Raw genomic sequence first — 21,631 nt, 5'->3', positions numbered from 1 at the left:
GGGCCGCGGGCGGAGCGCAGCGGCACCATGTCGGCAGCACGGCCCAGCGCCGAGGCAGAGGCAGTGCGCGGTGAGTGACTCCCAGCGGCGGGCGCGGCTCCGGCGGGCTCTGGTGCCAGTCCCGGCGCTGTTCCGCGGGACCCGGCCCCGCTCCGGGGCTCCCTGCGGGCACAACGGCAGCGCTGCTGCGGGAGGAGCGTGCGGCGCTCCCGGGCTGCGCCTCGCTCCTCCTGTGTGCTCCCTGCTGGCATCCGAGGGGTGGGCGGGGGTCTGTGCTTGTCACATCGGGTCAGCTCCGGCTTCGAGCGGACAGGCAGCGCTGCACTCCAACGACCTCCTCCTATTGCGGTTAAATGTGGTTAGATTATGAAAAGCCCTTCGTTTTTCAGATATATTTGTGTAGATGTGCGGTATTTTTGTAATTGGACTGGCCAGTCAGCCTTGTCTCCGTCCCTGGGAAGGTGATGGAGCAGATCATTCCAGAGGTCATCACCAAGCGTGTAGAATAAAGTCATGTGGAGTAGTCAGCCTGGCTCTGCCATGGGGAAATCAATCTGACAGCTGCCTGTCATGGCATGGCGGGATGGATCAATGAGGGGACAGCAATGGGTGTTGTCTGTCTGGACTTCACAAGGGCTTTGCACTGTCTCCCATGGTATCCATGCAGGTAAGCTCAGGAAATGTGGGTTGGGTGAGTGGACAGTGAGGTGGATCAGGAGCTGGCTGAATGGCAGAGCTCAGAGGGCCGTGGGCAGCAGAGTAGTCCATGGCGTTCCCTAGGAATCAATAGTGAGTCCAGTCTCACTCAATTTGTTTGTCAACGACCTGGACAATGGGATAGAATGTGCCCTCAGCAGGTTCCTGGTGGTACAGACTGGGGAGTGGCTCAGGTATGCATTTATGCCACACCTGAGGCTGTGCTGCCATTCAGTGGGACCTCGATGGGCTGGAGTTGGGCAGAGGGAAGCTCAGTGAGGTTCAGCAAGGGCAGGTGTGGGGTCCTGCACTTGGGGAGGAATGGCCCCAAGGACCAGCACAGGCTGGGGACTGACCTGCTAAAGAGCAGCTCTGCTGAAAAGGACCTGGAGTCTTGGTGGATGACAAACTGTCCATGAGCCAGCAGTGCCCTTGTGCCAGGAGGACCAATGGTGCCCTGGGGTCCATCAGGAGTACTGTGACCAGCAGGTCCAGGGGGATGATCTCCCTCCACTCAGCCCTAGTAAGGCCACTTCTGGAGAGCCATGTCCAGCTATGGGATCCTCAGGACTAAGAAAAACAGAGCTACTGGAGAGGGTCCAGTGGAGGGCCGTGAAGATGCTGAGGAGTCTGGCATGTTTCTCTTATGAAAAGAGAGTGTGGGAGCTGTGCCTGTTAAGTCTGGAGAGGACTGAGAAGGGATCTCATTAATGCAGGGGCCTAGAGAAGGGTGCCAGGCTTTTCAGTGGTGCCTGGCAACAGGACACGGAGCCACGGTCATAAACTGAAAAGTTTCACTTCAACATGAGAAGGAATTTTTTACATAGAGGGTGGCAGAAAACTGGAAGATGCTGCCTAGGGAGGTTGTGGAGTCTCCCACTCAGGAGATATTCAGAACCCACCAGGACACATTCCTGTGTAAGCTGCTCTAGGTGACTGCCTTGCCATGGGGGTTGGACTGGATGATCTCCAGAGGTGCCTTCCGGCCCTGTTGGTACTGTAAACCTCATAATTTGTGCTTGAAGTGTTTCTCATGGGTATGAAGATGTATAGATTTATTGGCATGCTATTTTAATGTCACACATTAAATACTCCTACAATGTAAGAGAGTGAGGTGGTGGTGGTGGGAAACTGGTAGAACTGGATGTCTAATCTTGCTGCATGGGTTTATGGTTTACCTAAATAGAATGCATAAAAGATCTGATTAAGAGCAGAATATTAAAAAATCAGTAGAACAAAAATTTAGTGAAGTATAAACATACTTGGTTTTTCATCAGCATCAAGTTTTACCAAAATAAAATGTACGTACCGTCCTTAAGCACGTTTTAACAAAATATGATACAGACAAATTTTTAAAGACAATTTACAATTTAATTTACCTAATTCACAGTTTAGGGATGTTTCCAGCTCTTCAGTGTCTGCATACATTTCTTCTGTAAGATTTCTGAGTCTCACTGTACCAGCTTGTGCTAGGAAGTGCTATGCTGTTGACAGACAGAGTCCAAACAATTTTCAGAGTTGATTGCATGGAGAAATTGAGGCACCCTCTAGTGATTTTTTTTTATAACTAGATAACCTCTAGTTTTTGTTTTTTTTTTTTTTTTACAGAAGCTTATTTTCCAAGAATAAACAGAATAGCTCAGCAGTACTCTTCAGAAGAAAACTAGTAGTTAGTTTCCATATGTGATAAATGTTTTCTTTTCCTAAGTATTTTGCTCTGTTACTTTTGCTTCCAAAATACCTTTAATTTTGCAAACTTCATATCATCAAGTGAAAAGTACAGTATGAGATATTCTGGGTAGAATTCTGTAGCATTGGTTTACTTAATTGCAGTATAATTTATCCATCTATTTGGTTGGGTTTTTTGAAGTTGCATTTTGCATTTTGAGAAAGGCTACACCTTGAGCTGAAGCCTTCATGTATCTATTCAAAACTTAAATCACTTCCCCTCACTTCTCCAGGATTCAGTTTCACAGATTTATAAATAATTTAAATTTCCATGTTCTATATGTTATGGTTTTGAATATGCTGACAACTGCTGTTAGCTATTGTGTTGCCCAGTTATCAAGTAAGAGTAGGTTTGAGTTTCTCACTCCTTTGTTAGAGTGATTTATGTATTAATTTCTGATTATCGTTTTCTTGCCAAATGATAGCTTACTATTTAAAAAATAATAATAATTTCCCTGTGCAGTTTTCCAGGTGCCATTGAAAAGTTCTGCATTGTCTGTTTGCTCCACTATCTGGTTTTGCTTTTATTTTAATGCCTGTGATAATACATCACCTCTATTCTGAGGCCTTTTTAGTTTGTCATAGTTGTCACCATATTATGTTAAATCTGTGGTGTTAAAAATATACACACCCCCAGACTGCTTTTTTCAGGAAAAGGGAACTGTATTTTAAGATAAGTGGGAAGTAGATAATTTTTCTGGAATCATCAATTTGTCACATCCCTCAAATAGGTGGTTTATTTTCTTCTAGCATGGAATGATTATCATTCTTGGCCCACTATGGCAAGCTTTCCTTGAAACATGTCCATCAGCTACTTCTTCACTTAATATTCAGCATAATTTCTATACTAGTCTTTCAAACATTCTGTCAGTCTCTACTATTTTTTAGTGCAATCTGTTTGCAGAAATTCAGTATTTTACTCTAATCCAATTATGTGTGTGCTTAATGTCTTTATATCTTTCTTAAATGGAATGACATGGCTATATGTCAGTCCACTCATCAGACTAGTAAATAAGGGCTTCAAAAGAAGAATTGCTTTAAATAAAAAGCCTGTGTCTGGTAGTTATTGCCTTGTGAAACCAGCACAACTGCAGTGTTGCTGTGAATTTTTCTTCATTGTTGGGTTTGTGTCTTACTGTGCATTTATGCAGTTGTATCCATGAAAAATACAGCAGTTTTCCTAGGATCTGTGCTGGAAGTTACCGTTCCCTATTTTCATTCAGGTAACTGATGCTTGGTCACAGCATTAGCATCTGCCTTGTGCCTGGTTGCTGCATCCTTTGAGATACTTGCAGAAGTTCTGAGTCAGTGTCAGTGCAGAGAGCTTTGAAGCCACACCGAGATCCAGAGGCTTTGGCCCCCTCTGAGTGCAGATGAAATCAAGGGAAAGCACTGCATGTTCTCAGGTTTAATTTCAGTTTGACTATCCAGCAAACTTGTTAGATCTGCTTTACATAAAATACAGAGTCACTGTAGGATAATTACACTTCCAATGTAAAATATGGTGTGGATATTTTTAAGCCTTCTGATAGTGATCCTGCAAAGTAATGTGTTCCTGGATATCAGTTTTACTTTCTTCACTTCAAAGTTGTATTTTGAAGTTGAGCACAACTTAGTTGGCTGTAGAGCCCATTCACATAAGCAGAGCAAAAGTGTTTGTCCAGAGAAATAAAGTAACAAAACCTTTTTTTTAATGTGGCCATTTTTTCAAAAAGCTACAGTATCTCACAGTATTTGAGGCAACTACCAAAGCCTTAAAATGGTTTTCATTATATATAGAAAAGATAATGACCCTGTTGTCTCAAGGAACAGATGAATTAATAAAGAATTCTGCATACAGAGCATAAGCTCTGATGCTCTATGAATGCCTAAAGTAGCAGCAGATTTTTTTCTGCCCTAAATTTGTATGTTTACACTGTTGACCTAGCTTGTCTGGAAATGTTTACAGACATTTGTAAAGGATTTCAGATCATCTAATCTGTTGCTTTCTAGTTTGCATTTATCCGAATGGAATTGAATGACAGATTTGCTGCAATGAAATAGAATATGTTTTTGCATGCTAACTGAACAGAAAAAAATAGTAGAAAAAATTCACAAGAGGAAAATCTAAAGGTAACTCTAGATCACCTTCTTCCTTGAAATATTTTTTTCTAAGTCTTGATACCTGGGTTTGTGTCCCCAGGACAGTTTGGTGTGGTTTTTTTGTTGATTGAGTTTCTTTGAGGGTTGGGGTTTATCTGTTTGTTTGGTTTTGTTTTTTAACTTAAAAGCTTGCACTAGTGAAGGTTCCATAACTGTTTAAGGGACTCAGTTCCCGTGTTGGAATAAAAAGTTAAATTTTTTTCCAGTGTGTACCCACCTTTCAAACTTCAATTAAAGGTCATCATTTCCATCTCCAGCAGACTGAGCATTTTTTCTGTGTGTCATAATCTTTCATGAGCCTGAAGTTTCAAAAATTGCTAGAGTTTTTTCTCAATTCCAAAAACTTTTCAAAGGCGATCTGTGAGAAAATGTGACTTTCTGAGAATTCTTGCTTGTGTCTTCTGTACACAGGTAAACACTATTGCACCATTCAAATCATTAATAAATCTTTTAAAGGTGTTAGATTGAGGCAGATGCTGAAAATTCTTGCAAAGTAAGAGGTTAGCACTTGCACCTTGTTCATTCTTTTGAAAGTTTCCAAATGGAATGGATGTTTCTTTTCTAGAAATACAAGCAATAAATTGTATAATTTGGAAATATTAGAATTCTCCCAAATCTCTTGATGATTCTGAGTAGGATCAGTAGTGATGAGGTTTATCTTAATGTATTTTTCTTTTCTAAATGTTGGTGGACTAAAAGTGTGCTTAAGCATTTCTTACAGAGGTTAATAGTATATAATGAAAGGTAGATCTGTTGTAGTTTAAAGGCATTTAAATTATACTTTGTAAGGACTGGATTCCAAAAAACATGTTTCATTCATTCATATTTTCTCATGCAAGGTCTTTCTGCTGGAACATGGGACTGTGGTATAAATGGTTTTATTTTCCATACATTTCTTTCAGAAAATATTTATTTTAAACACATTTTCAATTTTTTCTTTGTTTCAGAGTTGCCACCTGTTCCTTCTACATCAAGGACAAGCTCTGCAGAGCTTTCAGTTAGGCAGCGAATGAGAGAGAAACTAAAAGCAGCAAGGGTAAGAATCTTTCAGAAGTCCTGTTTGATTGACCTCAGGCCTATAAGGAACACCCACCTCATTTTCCTTGCTTTGTGCTATGTGGATTTGAGTTGGAATATCTGCTTTTTTATTTCTGAAGCTCAAAGAGTACTCAGTTCATGAGTACAGTTAAATTCTGTATTGCTATTTTCTTTTCTAAAGTTAATATTTAATTTGTTGATAGTAACATAAAAGGTATAATTGTTTTGTAATTCAGATGATACAATCATTCTGTGTTCTTTGCCAAAAAATTTCTTACACTATTTCGAATGCAATGGATTTCTTTGTGTGTTTGCTGTACAATTTAATAAGGTGTATTAATATATGGATCTGGAAAACCACTTAAGCTGATTTTAAAATTATAGATTCTGTCCCTGACACAAATATTAGTGTTGAGTTCCTGGGAATCATTGTAGCTTTGATCTATTTCTGTTTCTATTACAGCTAAACATTTTTTTTCATTTGTTTGCTTAGACAAAAGCTGAAATTACTTTATCACAAGAAGACCCCAGCTCACAACCAAGGCGCTCAAAAGGCACCAGAGAAAGAAAACCAGGAGTTGGACTGGATAAAAGGGTAAAATGTGCATTCTGTCTTGCTGCTCTTATCAAAAGAGAGTGAGTGTGAAACATGAAAAAAATCAAAGTCTGCACACTCTTGAAGATCAATTTCATTTAACAGAATTATGCTGCTGTTTGAATTAGTAAGCAGAAAGGAACCATTCTGATTATTGTTTTTATTATATATATTTAACGGTAATAAATTGCTTACAGTGTAGTATGGATATCATGTGAAACTTGTGTCATTTAGAGGTTCTTGACTTCTGTTGCTTAAGATCCCTTGAAGTATTTAAATTTTACTATAACAGGAGCTTTATATTAATAAAGCTCTCACTGTAATAGAGCTTTACATAAATTTGAGCAATGCAATTGCTAAATGCCAGATATTAACTTTGTCGTTGTATTTTATTGCATTTCCTTGTTACCATTTTATATTGAGGTTTTTTTGTATAAGCATGTTCTTTGTCAAAAAATGAATTTTTTATTAAGAAAAAAACCCAGAGGCTCTGCTTGTGCAGAACTGGCACTCATATTCTTCAGCATTCACAAAAAGAATTGCCTGTAGAAAATGTGTTCCAAAGAATGTGTTACTCCCAGGAAAAAACAGCATATAGCAGTAATACCTTGATATGGCATTCCAAACAATATGATTTAGCCTGGCTAAATCACCTGTCTAGGGACGAATTGCCATGTTGTGTGTTGTGGGAAGATTCTTGGCAATGTGATATTATAATAAGTAATTGTTTACAGCTTTTATTAAGTAATACTGTTTTAATATATTTGTATTAGGAAAATACAGAAGTGATATACTTATTAGAGTTGTTTATTGATTTTATATCAAGTATATGTGAAACCTTCAACACGTTGGTTTTCTTTCTTGTACTTATTTATGCACAAGGTATTGTTTTGTTGTTAAACAAGTGGCCATCAGATTGACAGAGTCTGAGATTTTCTTTTTGATATTATTATTTTGAAATATAGATGTAATAAAGGTAAACTTAAGAATTGTCTTCCTTTAATCTAACCATTAGGCCACAAAGAAGAAGAACAGATAAACTGGAAGAACAGATAGAATGGTAGATGTGTTTTTGTTGGTTAAGCCTGATGAAAATCACTTTGAAGCAGTTAGATGAAGTTGCTGAAGCAACCTCAGAACCAGTGACCTTTACAGTGATCTTGACTGGGAGTGGATAAACATGATACCTCTTTTCAAGGAAAGGCAGGGGTGTGTCACCCATGGGGTTAGAGAGTAGCCTAGCAATAATGTTTGACAGAATAAAATAAATAATCAAGTGTGTATTTCAGCCACCAAGCAATGAACACCACATTTATAAACAATACCAAAGAGGGTTTTCCTGATTGCAGCAGGGCTTGTCTGAGAGGAGCCCTGGCTCCCCTGGGCTGCAGCCCCTGCCTGCAGCACCCCTGGCCCTGCTGCCCTGCTGGGGCTGTCTGCCCAGGGCAGCCACTGCTGCCTCCCTGCTCTCCCTCTGGACATCAGCCTGTGATTGCTTGTGTTCAGGAGTGCAGGAGCAATGATCCCAGCAGCAGTGAAGACAGCTACTGTCATTTAGGCAATGAACCTTTTCTTCATACTCTACAATCTATTTGTTGACCCAAAGGAATTAACTAACAGTCAGATGTACCCTTTTAAAATAAATATGCAATCCCTTTGTTACCACAGTGGTGAATGTTTTCTTTTGTTATTTTTTTTCTGTGAAAATCCAATATCTAATAACTGTCAATTGTTTGCATTTTTTTATGATTCACTAAATGTATGCTAAAACTTATGTATATGTTTTTATGCAGTCTGGCAATGATAAATTCAGGGAGATGCCAGAGGGTGACTCACACTTACCATCAAAAGTAAAGTTTCGTGATTCTGTAAAAAAGCTTAAGCAAAAGTCAACAGTAAGTACCAATTCCTCCATTTCAATAATGAATATTAATTTAATTTAACCTTTATATGGCTTCATGATTCTGTTTGAAGAAGGAGACAGAATTCAGTCTTAAGCAGTGGCGAAGATTTTATTTAATTTAAAAATTCATAAGCAGTATATGCCAGCAATTGAAGTATATAAAAGGAACCTTCATCAAATACAAGAATGGCTTTGGGACATTTGATTAAAAAACCCAAAAAGCACTAGTAAATCCATCTGGACACTACTGGAGTTTGCAGGAAAAATGTGTCTTCTGTTTAAATCCTTTTTATTGAATGCCACCAGTTGGCAGTTAAAGCATTTTGCATCCTAGTATATTGATATTTATTAGCCATAAAGTACTAATTGTTAATTCTTTTCTTAGAGGATTCATTCTAAAGCTTAAGGGTCCTGGATCCTTCAGAGGCAAAAGGCCATTAGAAATTTCTCTTGATATCATTTACCTGGGTACCTGCAATATGGCCAGAACTTAAACTTTGGTGTTCTGATTCACAAATTATTTAGATTTAAAACAATAAGAATGTTAAAATTAGACCAGGTAACTTTTTAAACAAAACTTTGCAAGAAATATTGAATTAATATATAGAAATAGAGAAAGTTTCATGAATCATTTACAATTTCAGTTAGCTTCAGCATTTGAGTGAGTTCTGTTTGAGATAAAATAATAATTGTCTTGTAACAAATGTTTATACATGCTGCTGTTTCATATTATTAATGGGCAGATTTATTCAATTTATTCACTTGCCCTAATTTTCTTAAGAATACCATAATAAATTATCTTTGTCTTCTTTTTTTAGTTACAGAATGATTTTCCTTCTGAGGAAGAAGCATATAATTTCTTTACCTTCAATTTTGATGCTGCAGCAGAGAAAATGAAAACTGGAGCCATGAAAAAGAATGGATTAAGTGAAGAAGAAGAGGTAGAAGAGGAATGTGATGAAACTCATGAAGATGAACAAGAGGAGGATGAAATGGTGAGAACTATAGGATAAATGTTAATATTTTTTATTCAGACTTCTGTTAATTTTATTAGTGTATGTAAAACAGCATCTGTGGTTTCCTTAATAATTCTCAAAGTGTACTTTCTCAAGAAACTTTCTTAAGAAACAGACAAACTAACAGAGATGTTTGCACTTAACCAACAGGATGAAGATGTACGCCTAATGAAAGATGATTTATTCATAGGGCAGACAGATGAAGACCTTGTAGTAGTGAAACCTGTTGATTGTGAAAGCTACACTGAGCAACTGAAAAGGGAAAAAGAATTTCTCTTCATTCCCAGCATGTTAGCAGGTATGAAGATAGTGGTTATTCATCTGATTCCTGGATTTTTGCATGGCATGGCACCCTCTGATCTGCTGAGTAAATCTTTTACTGACTATCTCTGGCAGCAGAGAGAGATGTTTCATTGCAGCTCTCTGACACTGCTCATCCAGTTCAGTGTGAAAAAGTCTGGCAGATGGATCAGCTGGGAGCATGCACACCTCAGCAGGTCAGCACCTGCTGCACTGGCAGGTGTGCTCAGGGCACCTCACTTGCTTGGGGGTAATTTCCTCACTGCTGTCTGTAGGAAGTGCAAGGTGCTAGCCCCTCTTCTGCTGTTATTTATTGTATGCAGCATTGATCGGATCTCTGCCTTTTTTGCTTTATTCCCACAGAACTTCAAAGTCCTAAAAAATTGTGTTGTAGTGATACTATATCACTATATCAGTATCACTATAACACAAGTATATAAGTATCACTTGCTATTTGATATTTGAACTGGAAGAAATAGAAGCAAGTCTCCCAGTATGTACTAGAATGGTACCAATGCAGCTTGCAGTACAACGTCATAATATTTGACACTGTGTGCCTCTGTTTTTTCGTGTCTTGTAAATTAGTTCTGACTACTTCTTGTGTGATCCACTGTGTTCTGATTTAGGGGAGAACTTTTGTTGTAACCCTCAGCACAATCCTTCCCTGTTTTGAGATTGCTTCTTCAAAAATACTGCATCCATACGCACAGTGAAACAGCCTTGCAGGCAGGTCTTCAAATTCCACCTGCTGTTATTTGGCTGAAATAACTCTTTTAGGCATGTTTAGTATTTTGTATGAGACTGTCTTAAGCAAACTATTTATTAACTGAAGGTCTGATTAGTCTGAAAGTTTCATTTTCCATTGGAAAGACTTAGAAATGCTTCTCTAGTCAGTTGCTGCTCCAGGATTTTTACACTGTTCTGCAAACAGCCATTAACACTTATTGCCACTAAGTAAGTTGGAAGTAATTTTTGGTAAGGAAATTTTTAGTTATTGGTTTATTAGAATTGTGATGTTTTGTGGTACTAGTATGGGATATCTGTGTTGATTAAGATAAGGACCTGTTTTAATTCTATATTTCTTTTTTACCTTTGCAGTAAAATACTTCTGACAGCATACTTAATATACAATGCCAATCATTTTAAGAATTAACAAACTAAAACTACAGTTACAAGACATTTTACATGATTTTCTTCTTAATGTCTCATTAGTGCCTGCTTCTGAGAAGATGCCTAGAAATATGCAGCCCAGGTACCTTGAGGATGAAGGTCTTTACACTGGAGAAAGGCCCTTTGTAACACAGTCTAATCAAAATATTTTAGAAAACAGAATACTCAGACAGGACCAAGTAAGTCACTGCTACCTTTTTAGTTGTAACTTTTATTAGCATTTTATTTATCTTTATAAGTATCTTATTTTTGTTATAGTTAAGTAAGTGGATGGTCTTGCTAATATAGGGCTTTCATTTTAAAAATGTTCAGCAGCATCAGATATTGGGAAATAGATATTTTTGTGGGAGCCTGTTTTTAGTGTAACCCCACTGTCAGAACATCAGACTGGGTCTTACAAAACTGATGTCTTTTCTTGGCTCTGCTTTTAGCCTGCTGGGTAACAGACCACTGATCAGATTGTAAGGCCAATTAAATATTGGTATAGATTATCAGAGAGGTTTTAGAATCCTTTCAGATTTTAAGTATGTCTTGATGACTTGGGAAAGTAGCTTGGATATATTTTGTCCTCCTATATTATCATCCTATACATGGCAAGGTGTGTATTCAGTATAGACTTAAACTCCTGAGCAGTTGCTGCCTTTTATATTTTTTTTGTGATTCTCTGTATTCTTCATGTGCTTTTGCTAATCAGACTGGGAACATTTGGATCTGAAATTTTTGAATGGGGAGTTTGAACCCAGTTAGTTTTCTGCTTGGCTTCATGGTGTTCCCACATCAACATTTGGCTCAATGGTCAGGTATTGGAAATAATAATAAATATAAATACAAGGTATATAGAACAGGTATGAAACTAACAGGGTAGGGCAGCATCCTTGGACAGCTGCACTGGTTTAAGCTGTATTTGAATCCAGGTAATGAGAGCAGAGGGATGAATTAGGACAATGCTGAACATGCAAGGCCATGGATAGCAATTGCTTGTTAAATACTTACCTGGTTGGCTTTCATAGATGCTGTTTAAGTAGTTCAGGTTTTGGACTAGAAGATTTGAGAGGTGCTTTGGTAAATCATCTGAGCTGCCATTGAGCTCTTGTGTAAAACAAGACTTAAAATTCTTTCCATTTTAGTGATTTAAGAAAATAACATTTAAATAAGTGGCATGTTGATGATTTTTTTTCTTTCAAATCTATAACACTGAATGTTGAAGGAAAAGTAAATCAGTATAATCAAAGTTTGAGCAACATCTTGGTCTTTTAATTTCAAGACTTACCTCTAGTATATTTTAAGATTTCATTTTGGTGTATTAGGAAAGTTTTGGTTATTTCAGTCACAAATAATCCATAGTCACCTTTTATTCTGTATTTTTTACAATAATTATGATTTTGCAAGTAATTCCTTTATAAAGTAAGAAACAATATATAATTTTCTTTTCCTTTGTAGGGGAAAGAATGGTTTGGTGATGATGGCAAAATCTTAGCATTGCCTAATCCAATTAAACAGTCTTGTACTAGGCCTCCAATATTCTCACTTGAAGAAGGCATTGCACCAGAACTTGAAACAGTCTATAGAAAGGTAAGCATATTTCATATATGAGATTCCTGAGACTCAGTGTCCCAGTTCTTCTGCACCAGAAACCCTGGTGACATGAAGGGTTTTGTGCTAAGAACCATGACTATTGATTGGTTTTTGTGATTTCATATATGTTCTTTAAATCACTTCTGCTTTATTAAGTATATATATCTGGTTTTTCCTTTAAAAATGCATACAAAAGGATAAAGAGTTTAGGTAGTGCTGGTTGAAGCAGTTAAGTGTCAGCTCCCGACAAACACCTTAAAATCTGTGAGCCACTGAGATCATTGTGATGCTCCCTTGGATATTCTCATGCCAAAGTAGAGTAGTTCCTATATTAGTGTATATATATAGAGTTTGCTCATGTAGACAGTGACTAATTTTGAGTTATGTAGCATCAATTCAGATATTTTGGGGAGGTTGTGGAATTTTTTCTTTGTTGTTTTTCATGTTTGTTTTGTTTTGTTTGCAGGGGTTTTGTTGGTTTTTTCCAGTCACAGCATACCTACCCTGGCAAACAGCAGTTTCAATGTGCAATCAGTGCAAATCAAAATAAGTTTCAATTAAAACATTCAGCAATCTTGAAGCAAGCTTTACTTGTTCTGCTTGCCAGAACTCTATTACCCTTTGGAAAAGCTGGCTTTTAAGACTTTAAAATAGAGTGCTCATTTGGGACACATAAGTGTTTCTGACTGTTGTTGTTGATAGAGATTTAAATGTGGCTCTTCAGGTGATGCTGGTGATAAATATGCAGTGCACAGGCTGCATCCAGTGGCACAGATCTGTGCAGGGCACATCTGCAGGCAGGAAAAATTTCCTGTTTAGATCATGTAAAGATAGGCCAAGGGAGCTCATGGTTCAGGAACACCATGTTAACATGAGCAGTGACATAGAAATATCTAAGTCTCAGTGGTAAGACACTGAGCTTAAGGGTCCTTTATGGGCAGAAAAAGTTAAAGCATAAGGAATTCAAAGTTGTCATTCCTATGACACATGATATCTTTTGATGAGAAACTGAATGTGGAAGGATCAGGTGGACTCCAGTGTGTTTCATGGCCATTTAGATTAGTCCTGTAAAAGAGCTAAATAAGTCCTATGCAACAGCTAAATTTCCTTCCAAATCCTTCTTTTTCCTGTTCTCAGGAAGGGACTACAACAAACACTACGTAACTAAAAATCTTTTACAGCACCACAATGTCTTCTGGTGAATGTCTTCTGAAGGATCCTAATAAGGGAGCAGGAGTATTCAGGCTGGAAGCAGTGTTAATTCTCTTCTGATTTCATTAATTTGAGGATGTAAGCCATGGATGTCTTTCTGTCCAGTGGATTGAAGTAGGCTTTTTAAGATTTGTAGCTGAAAACTTTCATTTGCCTTTGTGGGTCTGAATTTCCTTGGTGTTTGAATGGGGAAGCAATATATAAAATATTAGGAAATACATTTCCTAATCTACAAGGAGAGCTTCTTGTCTTCGTAATCTACAAGGAGAGCTGTTCTGAGAGCTGGACCCTATCCTAGAGCTCAGTTCTAAGAGGAAACAAAACAATACTAAACAAATGTGTCAAAAGAGAACTAGCAGGCTCTGCTTTTTCTAATCCAGTGTCATTCTCTTCATTGCTCAGCAGAACTTTCAGCATAGGAAGATGACTTCTTATTTCAGCCTCACGTGGACTATAAAAATTCTTTTTTGTAGAATATCCATGGTGGTTTTGTACCACCCACTTGTTAGTAAGGCAAGAGGTTAACACAGTTTGACTCACCATTTAAATGTAGCTAAATGGGACATTTTCTGACCAAGAAAATCCTTGAAAGATACTGTTGTAAGAATCTGTAAATCTATTTTATTCTTTTTTTTTCTTTCAGGCAATAAAAATGACATCTACCAATCAGTATCTTGTTGGACCTGGAGATTTTCAGGGGATGTTTCAATTGGATATTGATATTTCTGGACTGATATTCACCCATCATCCCTGTTTTAGTCGTGAGCACGTGTTAGCAGCTAAACTGGCTCAGTTATATGATCAGTATTTAGCAAGAAAACAGAAGAATCTTACCAAACTTCTCACAGACAAGGTATTTCTGTTCTGCCTCCATGCTTTGTTGAAAAAATGACATGACAGTTTAAGGTAAAAGCTGAACTTGTCAGAAGTTAAAACCCTAAATATTTTACTGAGTTGCTGTGTGTTCAGTGCAGAATTGCATTTTTAAGATTAAGAATTTCTTTGATCTTTGAATTTGAATTAACTCTGAGGTAAAAGGAGTACAATAACATTTTGCATAGTATTCCTTAGAGTACCCAGAATGTTTCCCAGTGAGTGACAGATTAGACATTACAGGATTTTGTACAGCAGCTCTGACAGGGAGACAGCAAAAGACATTATTCAGTGATGGAGGGAAGTTAGTGAAGTTTAGTTTCAGTTATCAAATCAAAGTAAAAGGTAGCAGTTTAATTTCACCTGATTGTACAAAAGTGGAACCCATTTCCAGGTATGTGTCTGTGACAGATGCTGTGTTTTAAATGCAAACTGCTGCCACATTTACTGTGGGACTCTTGTGACATGGCAGAACCCAAAGCTGGATGTAGACTCCTCTGTTTTTGGCTTGCTGGGTGAGCTTGACAGGGCTGCTCATCCCCTGTGTACCACCACTCTTCCTCTCTCTGTACATTGGCAGTAATGGCAGTGGTCTTCTCTGGTGTGAGTGTGTACACAAACATTAGGCATTGTCAACACAATTCTGATGTCATCAGGGCACACAAGAACACTTTTCTGTCAAAGATTAGTTGGATTATTAAGTACATATACATTCAGATTTCCATAAACTAAAGGTCATTATTTTATACATTAAAGAACTATTATAAGGGGAAAATAATCATTGTATGCAAGCTCATTTTTATATTAGTGTAATGAGGGTCAGTAGGTGGTGATGAGATATTTCTGAATTTTTATATAAAGCATTTGGTTCTAGTGCTAATGATGGACAGACATTTCATAGTGTCTCAAATAATTCCTTGGTATACTTTGTTCTATTAGTACTTTTGAAGGATTTACTTTAGTGCTCTGTGAAGCAGACCATTTAGACATTTCATACAGTGTCTCAAAATAATTCCTTGGTATATTTTGTTCTGTTAGTTTTGAAGGATTTGCCTTAATGCTGTCTGAAACAGAACAATTGGGTTATCCATGTCTTCATTAAGGTTGGAAAAGACCTCTAATACCATCAAGTTCAGCCATTAACCCAGCCCTGCCACATCCATCACTAGCCCACTAACCCCCAAGTGCCAGTCTGCACATCTTTTAAATACCTCCAGGGATGGTGACTGTCCCTGCACAGCCTGTTCCAGTGCTTGACAAAGCTTTCAGTGAAGAAATTATTTTTCCCAAGATGCAACCTAACCTCCCTGAGACTTGAAGCCATTTCCTCTTCTCCTATCACTTGTTACTTGACAGAAGAGACCAACATCTGTCTACAGCCTCTTTTCAGGGGTGGTTTAACCTGGAGATGCTCATGGGGGACCCTTATTGTTCTCTACAACTGCCTGAAAGGAGGCTGTAGCCAGATGGGGGGTCAGTCTCTTATCCCAGGCAAGTCAAAAGGATTGACTGGCCAGAAGCTGTGCCAGGGAAGGTTAAGTTGTACATCAGGAAGAATTTCTTCAGTGAAATGGTGATTAGATATTGGAATGCACTTGCCAGGGAAAAACTGGACTCACTATCCCTGGAAGTGTTCAAAAAATGACTGGATGTGGCACTTAGTGCTATAGTTTAGTTTATAACTGGGAGGTCTTTTTCAACCTTAATAATTCTGTGATTCTATTCTGTGATTCTGGGATTTTCTAATTCACTAAGGATTGCCTTTAGTGGCCCTTCCTAGTCCCAAGAAAGGCTTTTGTGAAAGTTGGGGGTTTTTGCTGACTTGAGGTCTTTATCCACTTCCACCCTTCATTCCTGAGCTTTCAGAATGCTCCCGAATCAGTCTTCCTCTTGATTAGATCTGCTGCAGTGATAAAAGTTAGTAATTCTTCCTCCTATATCCAGGGATCCTAATTAAAATGTCATGCTGAGGAATCACCTCACAGATGTGGCAAAACCCTGTAAATGCAGAATCAGGGTAGTTCAGGGTTTTCTGTCATTAGTAATTGCTCTTTCCTTTCAAAGTGCAGCACACTGGATACCTTGTTAAGCCATCTGTTAATTGCCTTTTTTGTTTGTTTGTTCAAGCTGCATGCTTTGAGGAGTGCTGTGCAGTACAGTATGGAAGGTGCTGGTGGGGATGGTGTTCCTGTGGCTCAGCAAAGCATACCTGAATACAAAATGGAGATCAGGTGGGTATGAATTCATTCAATTCTTGGCTTTTAAACTTGTATTCCTTTTTTCCTTTAAGTGTTGGTACAGAATATGGTTCATGTAAGACTTTTAAATCCTCAAAATTCTTCTAGAGCTATTTAGAGTCGAATTTAAGAGTTCTCACTGATAAGTTGCATAAAACATTATGAAGAAAATACAGTTTAGGCTGAAATTTTCATTCAAAAGTGGTATAATTTGATTATGTTTATTAATTTCTTAGTAGCTATTTGCTGGTATGTTTTGTATAATTAAATTTAATTACAGTTTCAATAGACTTCAGCTGGATGCACAAAGCTTTTGCAATGCAATAAGGTAATTTGTTTAACAGACAAAACTCCTAGTTTTTTCCATCCTCTTCCTCATTACACAAATGTTCTTGATTTCCTTCCCATTCTCAGGTATTTTGGCCATGTTTTTGCCAATGGGTTAATACAAATAAAGTGGTAGAATTTTGTTTTACAAGATCACAGTTATTGTTCTTGGAGAAAAGCTGAGTTGTAAAAATGTGCTGCAGTTTTTGGCTTGGTAGTGACAGTTTGTATTATTTTTGGCAGATGGACAGTGATGAGCTGTAAGTGTTAGCAGTATGATAAAAAAGAAGTTATTTTGGATATCCATGCTGAACAGCCTTTTAACTAGCAAATAACAAAAGTCTGAAAGATTTTCACAATCTAAGAGTAGGCAGTAATGTATTCATTTAAAGAAACAACTATAAAGTGATGTAATGGGTCACATTATACACACACAATATGAAGAAGAAAAATGTTTTTAATACCAATTCTACTTTCAGCCTTGAAATTTACATCTGCTAAACTTATGCATCCACACACTCCTCTTAGACAGAACATAAAGCAGTCTATAATTTATTATTTTATACTGAAGGAAAAAGAATTCCTTCAATTGAAAATGGAATAGCTTCTACCAATATCTTATTAACATATCTGCTAGAGGACAAGGAGCAGGAGGTGTGCAGTTACCATACTGTACCTTACAGACAGGAGCTCTCACTGGGGAAAGCATGAGAATGGAGATGGGAAGATTCACTGTGGGAATGAGATTCTTGGGTTTTGGCACCTGAGGCTTGCTTGATGGTGAACTCCAGCAAGAAAGAATACATCTTCTGTGTATCTGATGTGTTTTTCTATATCTTGAGTGCTTTAGTTCAGTTTCATGCTATTATGAATCTGGAGAAACTCAGCTGAAATCAGTGAGATCAGTGTTGCTCAAGTAACATGAGATGAGTTTGGCTGGGATTACTCTAGAGCTTTTCATATCTGTAATTCATTTTGGCTACAGCTCTGTTACTGGAAGTTGTTACATATATGAAGCTCAGATGGGCTCAGGAATTTTTGCTGTCATAGTATTCAGTACTGACTTGGACCACTTATGTTGGTAAAATCATCTGACCTGCCTTGTCTCTCTTTTAACATTGCATTTCCCTGATGGTCAATGTAGAACACTCGTGAGAAGTTACAGACATATAGCATGGAAAATAATCTGTTTCCTCCACCCTGCAATAACATAACAGATGTATACCCTTTGCTTTCTGGAGATCAAAGCTGTAATTTTCCATTGGCTTGAGGAAGAAATGTCATCTGAATACAGAAAACTTTTGCAGATTAGGAAATTCATCTTCACTTCCTGAAGCAGGAAGCCAACATATGCTGTGCATTCTATGATTCAGGTTCCTGTGGGTAGTGTATTTTAGCAGAGATGATTCTCTGCTGAAAGGTCCTACTTCCAAATCCCATACATGAGATAAGTGTGGTTATTGATCTCTGTGTTCCTCGTGTTTCATCTTCTGGAGTCATCTGGTAGACAAAAAAGAAAAGGTTGCTACATGGATAAGTAATGTGCAAACTGCTAGCTCATGAAGTGGACAAGTTACTCATATTGCTTTCTGAAGTCTGCATTTCTTCTGTGTTCATTGTTTTCCCTAGATTGGCTTATGCTATTAAATGATGTATGATGTCTTTCTACTCTCACCTATAACTCTGTCTCTGTTTTCCACATTCTCTGAACATTACAAGTAGCAATGTGTTAGTTTACATTGGGTTTCTTTTAATCACAAACTTGGTTTTGTACCGGGATAATAGGGGAAACAGCCTGTGCTTGTTCTTTGTGGGCATTTACATTGGAAGTGTGTGATGGTCATTAAAAGTGCTAATAAATAGCTCTTTTTACAAACAAATTAGAGGGTTGAAATGTGAAATATCAATTCTGAGACACAAAAAAGACTGTGTTAATTTTGTTTGTATTAAGAATCCTCTACGTCTGTCAAAGGACTTATTACATTACTTCATCTCTTCAGGTCCTTCTTACTGGAGCTAGAGGCATATGAAGTTTAAAACATCTTTTGTAATGTACACATATAATGAGCATTACTTCACAGCAGCAGTGTAGGTTTTCTGGGCTGTTGTTTACATGAATTTACTTTAAAATATTTTTAATTATGTACAGCTGTAATAAGCATTTCCGAAAACTGTGAGATCTCTGCAGAACAGACTTAGCTGAAGTCAGATTGTTCCAAATGAAAGAGACTGGAATATAGGAGGAAATCAAATCCTGCAATCTTCAAGTCTGGATTTTATGTTCCTTGGATTTAAACCACTGCAGCCATCGATCAGCCTGAAACCCCTGTCACTTGGCTTTTGGTATCCCAAGTTTTCAGTCTGTTCCACTGAGTGAGACAATTCTGATTGATCTTGTGCTATGTATGTGTATTTCCAGACAAACCAGAAGACTTCGTGATGCTGAACAAGAAAAGGACAGAACGTTGCTTAAGACCATTATCAAAGTTTGGAAACAAATTAAATCCCTCCGGGACTTTCAGAAGTTCACTAACACACCCATGAAACTTTATTTGAGGAAGTATGTCTTGATAACACTTTTTGTAATTGATTTACTAGCAGTGGAGTTGTAATAAGATTAATTAATTTAGAAACTTAAAATTTTGCTATGCAGAAGTAAGACTGAGCAGTGCTGGCACTTTGAGCCTGCCACTATTCCTTTTGAGTTTGGGGAAGAGGAAAGATTTAAATAAGTAATAACTGTAACAGAAAGAAATGTCTACAGACTAATAAGTAAAAAAGTTACTATCTGGAATTAATGGAATTATCTGCTGTCAACAGTTAAGAGTATCTGTGCTGTGTTTTATTTTTTAAATAAAACATACTTTTGATATAATGAAGTTAATTCATAGAGAAGTAGATTTCTGTTATATGTTACAGACTTAATTCTAATGCTTATGTAATTTTATGTAACATGCTGCTAACTGTTGTTTTGAAGGGAAGAGGTTGATCAGAAATCAGATGAAAAAGCATATGAAGCAGAAATCCAGGCTGAGATAAAGGAACTGCTAGAAGAATGTATGGAAGAATATGAAAAGAAAATGGAGGAGTATAAAACTGAGCTACATGACTGGAAATCCTGGAAGAAGACACAGGTTTGTTTAAATGATTCAACTTCACAGAAAAAAAATTACTAATAAATGTGTCAAAAATTTCTCCTTCTAATACAGAAAAAAATTTCAGAGTTATGTGTATATTTTATGTTCAAATACATTCTGTCTACTTAGAATTTGTCAGTCAGGTAGTTGTTAATTAAAAAATTAGAATGTGTTAGGTTTTTGTGAGGCACTGTTTTTCTGCTACTGATTTTTAGTACTTTAGTTCTTTCTTTCAGTTTGGTAATTTTGCAGCATTTCTGTTAAATTAATTTCTTTCTTGCAAAGAAAAAGCATGGATGAACTTTGTGTCTATGAGTGATGAAGCAGAATAATTAGGGGTGTTTCTAATGAGCTAGCAGTTGATATCATCTTGTGTAAATATGTGTTTGGGTATGCCTCACTATGTTTAGGAATGTCTGAAAGATTTAATTAATATTCTAGCCTTTCACCTTTGAAAAGCTTTATTGCTAACAATCTGTGCTGTAGTTAAGGTCTCAGTTGTGCTTCACTGGGATATTGGGAAGTACAGGTGTTGCAGCAGCACCCTGCAACAAGATGATCTTTGAAATCAGCTGTGGCAAAATCAGGTTTGCTTTCACAGTTAGCTGGCAGTATACTGGAGTCCTTGGGTTGATGGTGATTATACTTTATTATGATTATTGCCCAGCTTGAGTACCTGGGTTTTTGAATACCAAAGAAAAATAAAGCTTAAGAAAATGCTTCAAATACTGTTTTCAAGAAGCTAGTGTGTCTGCTGATACTTTTATGGAGAGTCTTTTCATGTACTCTCTATGGAGTACAGCCTCTATGGAAGGCTTTAAAATATTTGAGAAGAGGCCAATATGCAGGAATTGGAAATTCCTGTTATCAGAACACAAGTGGGCACATGACTCATTAGCATCATGTAGATTCACTTGTAGGGTAAAATTAATAAGTGTAAACCTTGAAGTGACAGCAGGTAGTCATGAACATTGATCCCAATGCAAACTGTTCATCCATGCCTTCACAAATACCATTGTGGCATCTTTTTATTGTGATAGTCACAAACTATCTTGAGACTAAGAGGATTTTGGTTCTTTCCTTTTAGAATGAAATTACCTTTCTTTCTTACCCTGAAGTGCTTTACTTTATTTTACTCAAAGTACTTTTTAACTTAATCACTCCTGTTGGTTTCTTACTAGAAATGAATCAAACACACTAGAGCTAGGTGGGACTAAATAAATTTAAGAGCAAATACAGGAGCAAGAAGGATAACACAAAATTCGGCAAAGAAAGAATATTTTTTAAGAACAATATGTGAACAAGTTGTTCGGCTTTCTACTTTAGTTAATGAGCACAATCTGTTTGCTCTCTTTCCTCTTTTGCTTATGATGTGTTAAGTTGTGAAGTGGCTTGGTGTTTCCAAGCGAGCTGTACTTCCAAGTAATCCAGAAGTCTGTGGAAGGAGGAATTGCTTAGCAGCTGTTTAAAGCTGGGCATGCATGTAAACACTGGAGTTTTGTAGTGCAGGAGATGCTGAAAGGCCTGTGTTGTTCTGTTTGTTTATTCTTGTTTGGCACAAGGGAGGGAAAGGATCATTCTGCTCATGCTAAAGATATTGCTAAGCCAACAACACTTGTGCTCCAGAGTTTGTGGCACATGTGCATTTGTTTTGTCTGTGTATGTGCAGACAGTGCATCTCA

General features: G+C 37.5%; 1 protein-coding gene across 2 annotated transcripts in view; it reads left to right on the top strand.

The window, feature by feature from the left end:
* Positions 1-21,631, top strand: part of CC2D2A (coiled-coil and C2 domain containing 2A) — a 54,283-nt gene continuing 32,652 nt past the window's right edge. For both annotated transcript variants that reach the window (XM_054294968.1, XM_054294960.1), the window contains exons 1-12: positions 1-70; positions 5,514-5,602; positions 6,098-6,199; positions 7,993-8,094; positions 8,921-9,097; positions 9,269-9,416; positions 10,631-10,767; positions 12,029-12,160; positions 14,019-14,228; positions 16,376-16,479; positions 19,232-19,372; positions 19,790-19,946. In XM_054294968.1, coding sequence (XP_054150943.1) covers positions 28-70; positions 5,514-5,602; positions 6,098-6,199; positions 7,993-8,094; positions 8,921-9,097; positions 9,269-9,416; positions 10,631-10,767; positions 12,029-12,160; positions 14,019-14,228; positions 16,376-16,479; positions 19,232-19,372; positions 19,790-19,946 — 1,542 coding nt within the window. In that variant the 5' untranslated portion in view covers positions 1-27. The remainder of the gene's footprint in view (positions 71-5,513; positions 5,603-6,097; positions 6,200-7,992; positions 8,095-8,920; positions 9,098-9,268; positions 9,417-10,630; positions 10,768-12,028; positions 12,161-14,018; positions 14,229-16,375; positions 16,480-19,231; positions 19,373-19,789; positions 19,947-21,631) is intronic.

The sequence above is a fragment of the Melozone crissalis genome, unplaced genomic scaffold, assembly GCF_028551555.1.
Source record: "Melozone crissalis strain CALT ecotype California unplaced genomic scaffold, PUWL_Pcris_2 ptg000006l_1, whole genome shotgun sequence".
Classification (NCBI taxonomy): Eukaryota; Metazoa; Chordata; class Aves; order Passeriformes; family Passerellidae; genus Melozone; species Melozone crissalis.
Note: the sequence above shows the minus strand (reverse complement) of the source record. Positions and strands in the feature narration are given on the sequence as shown.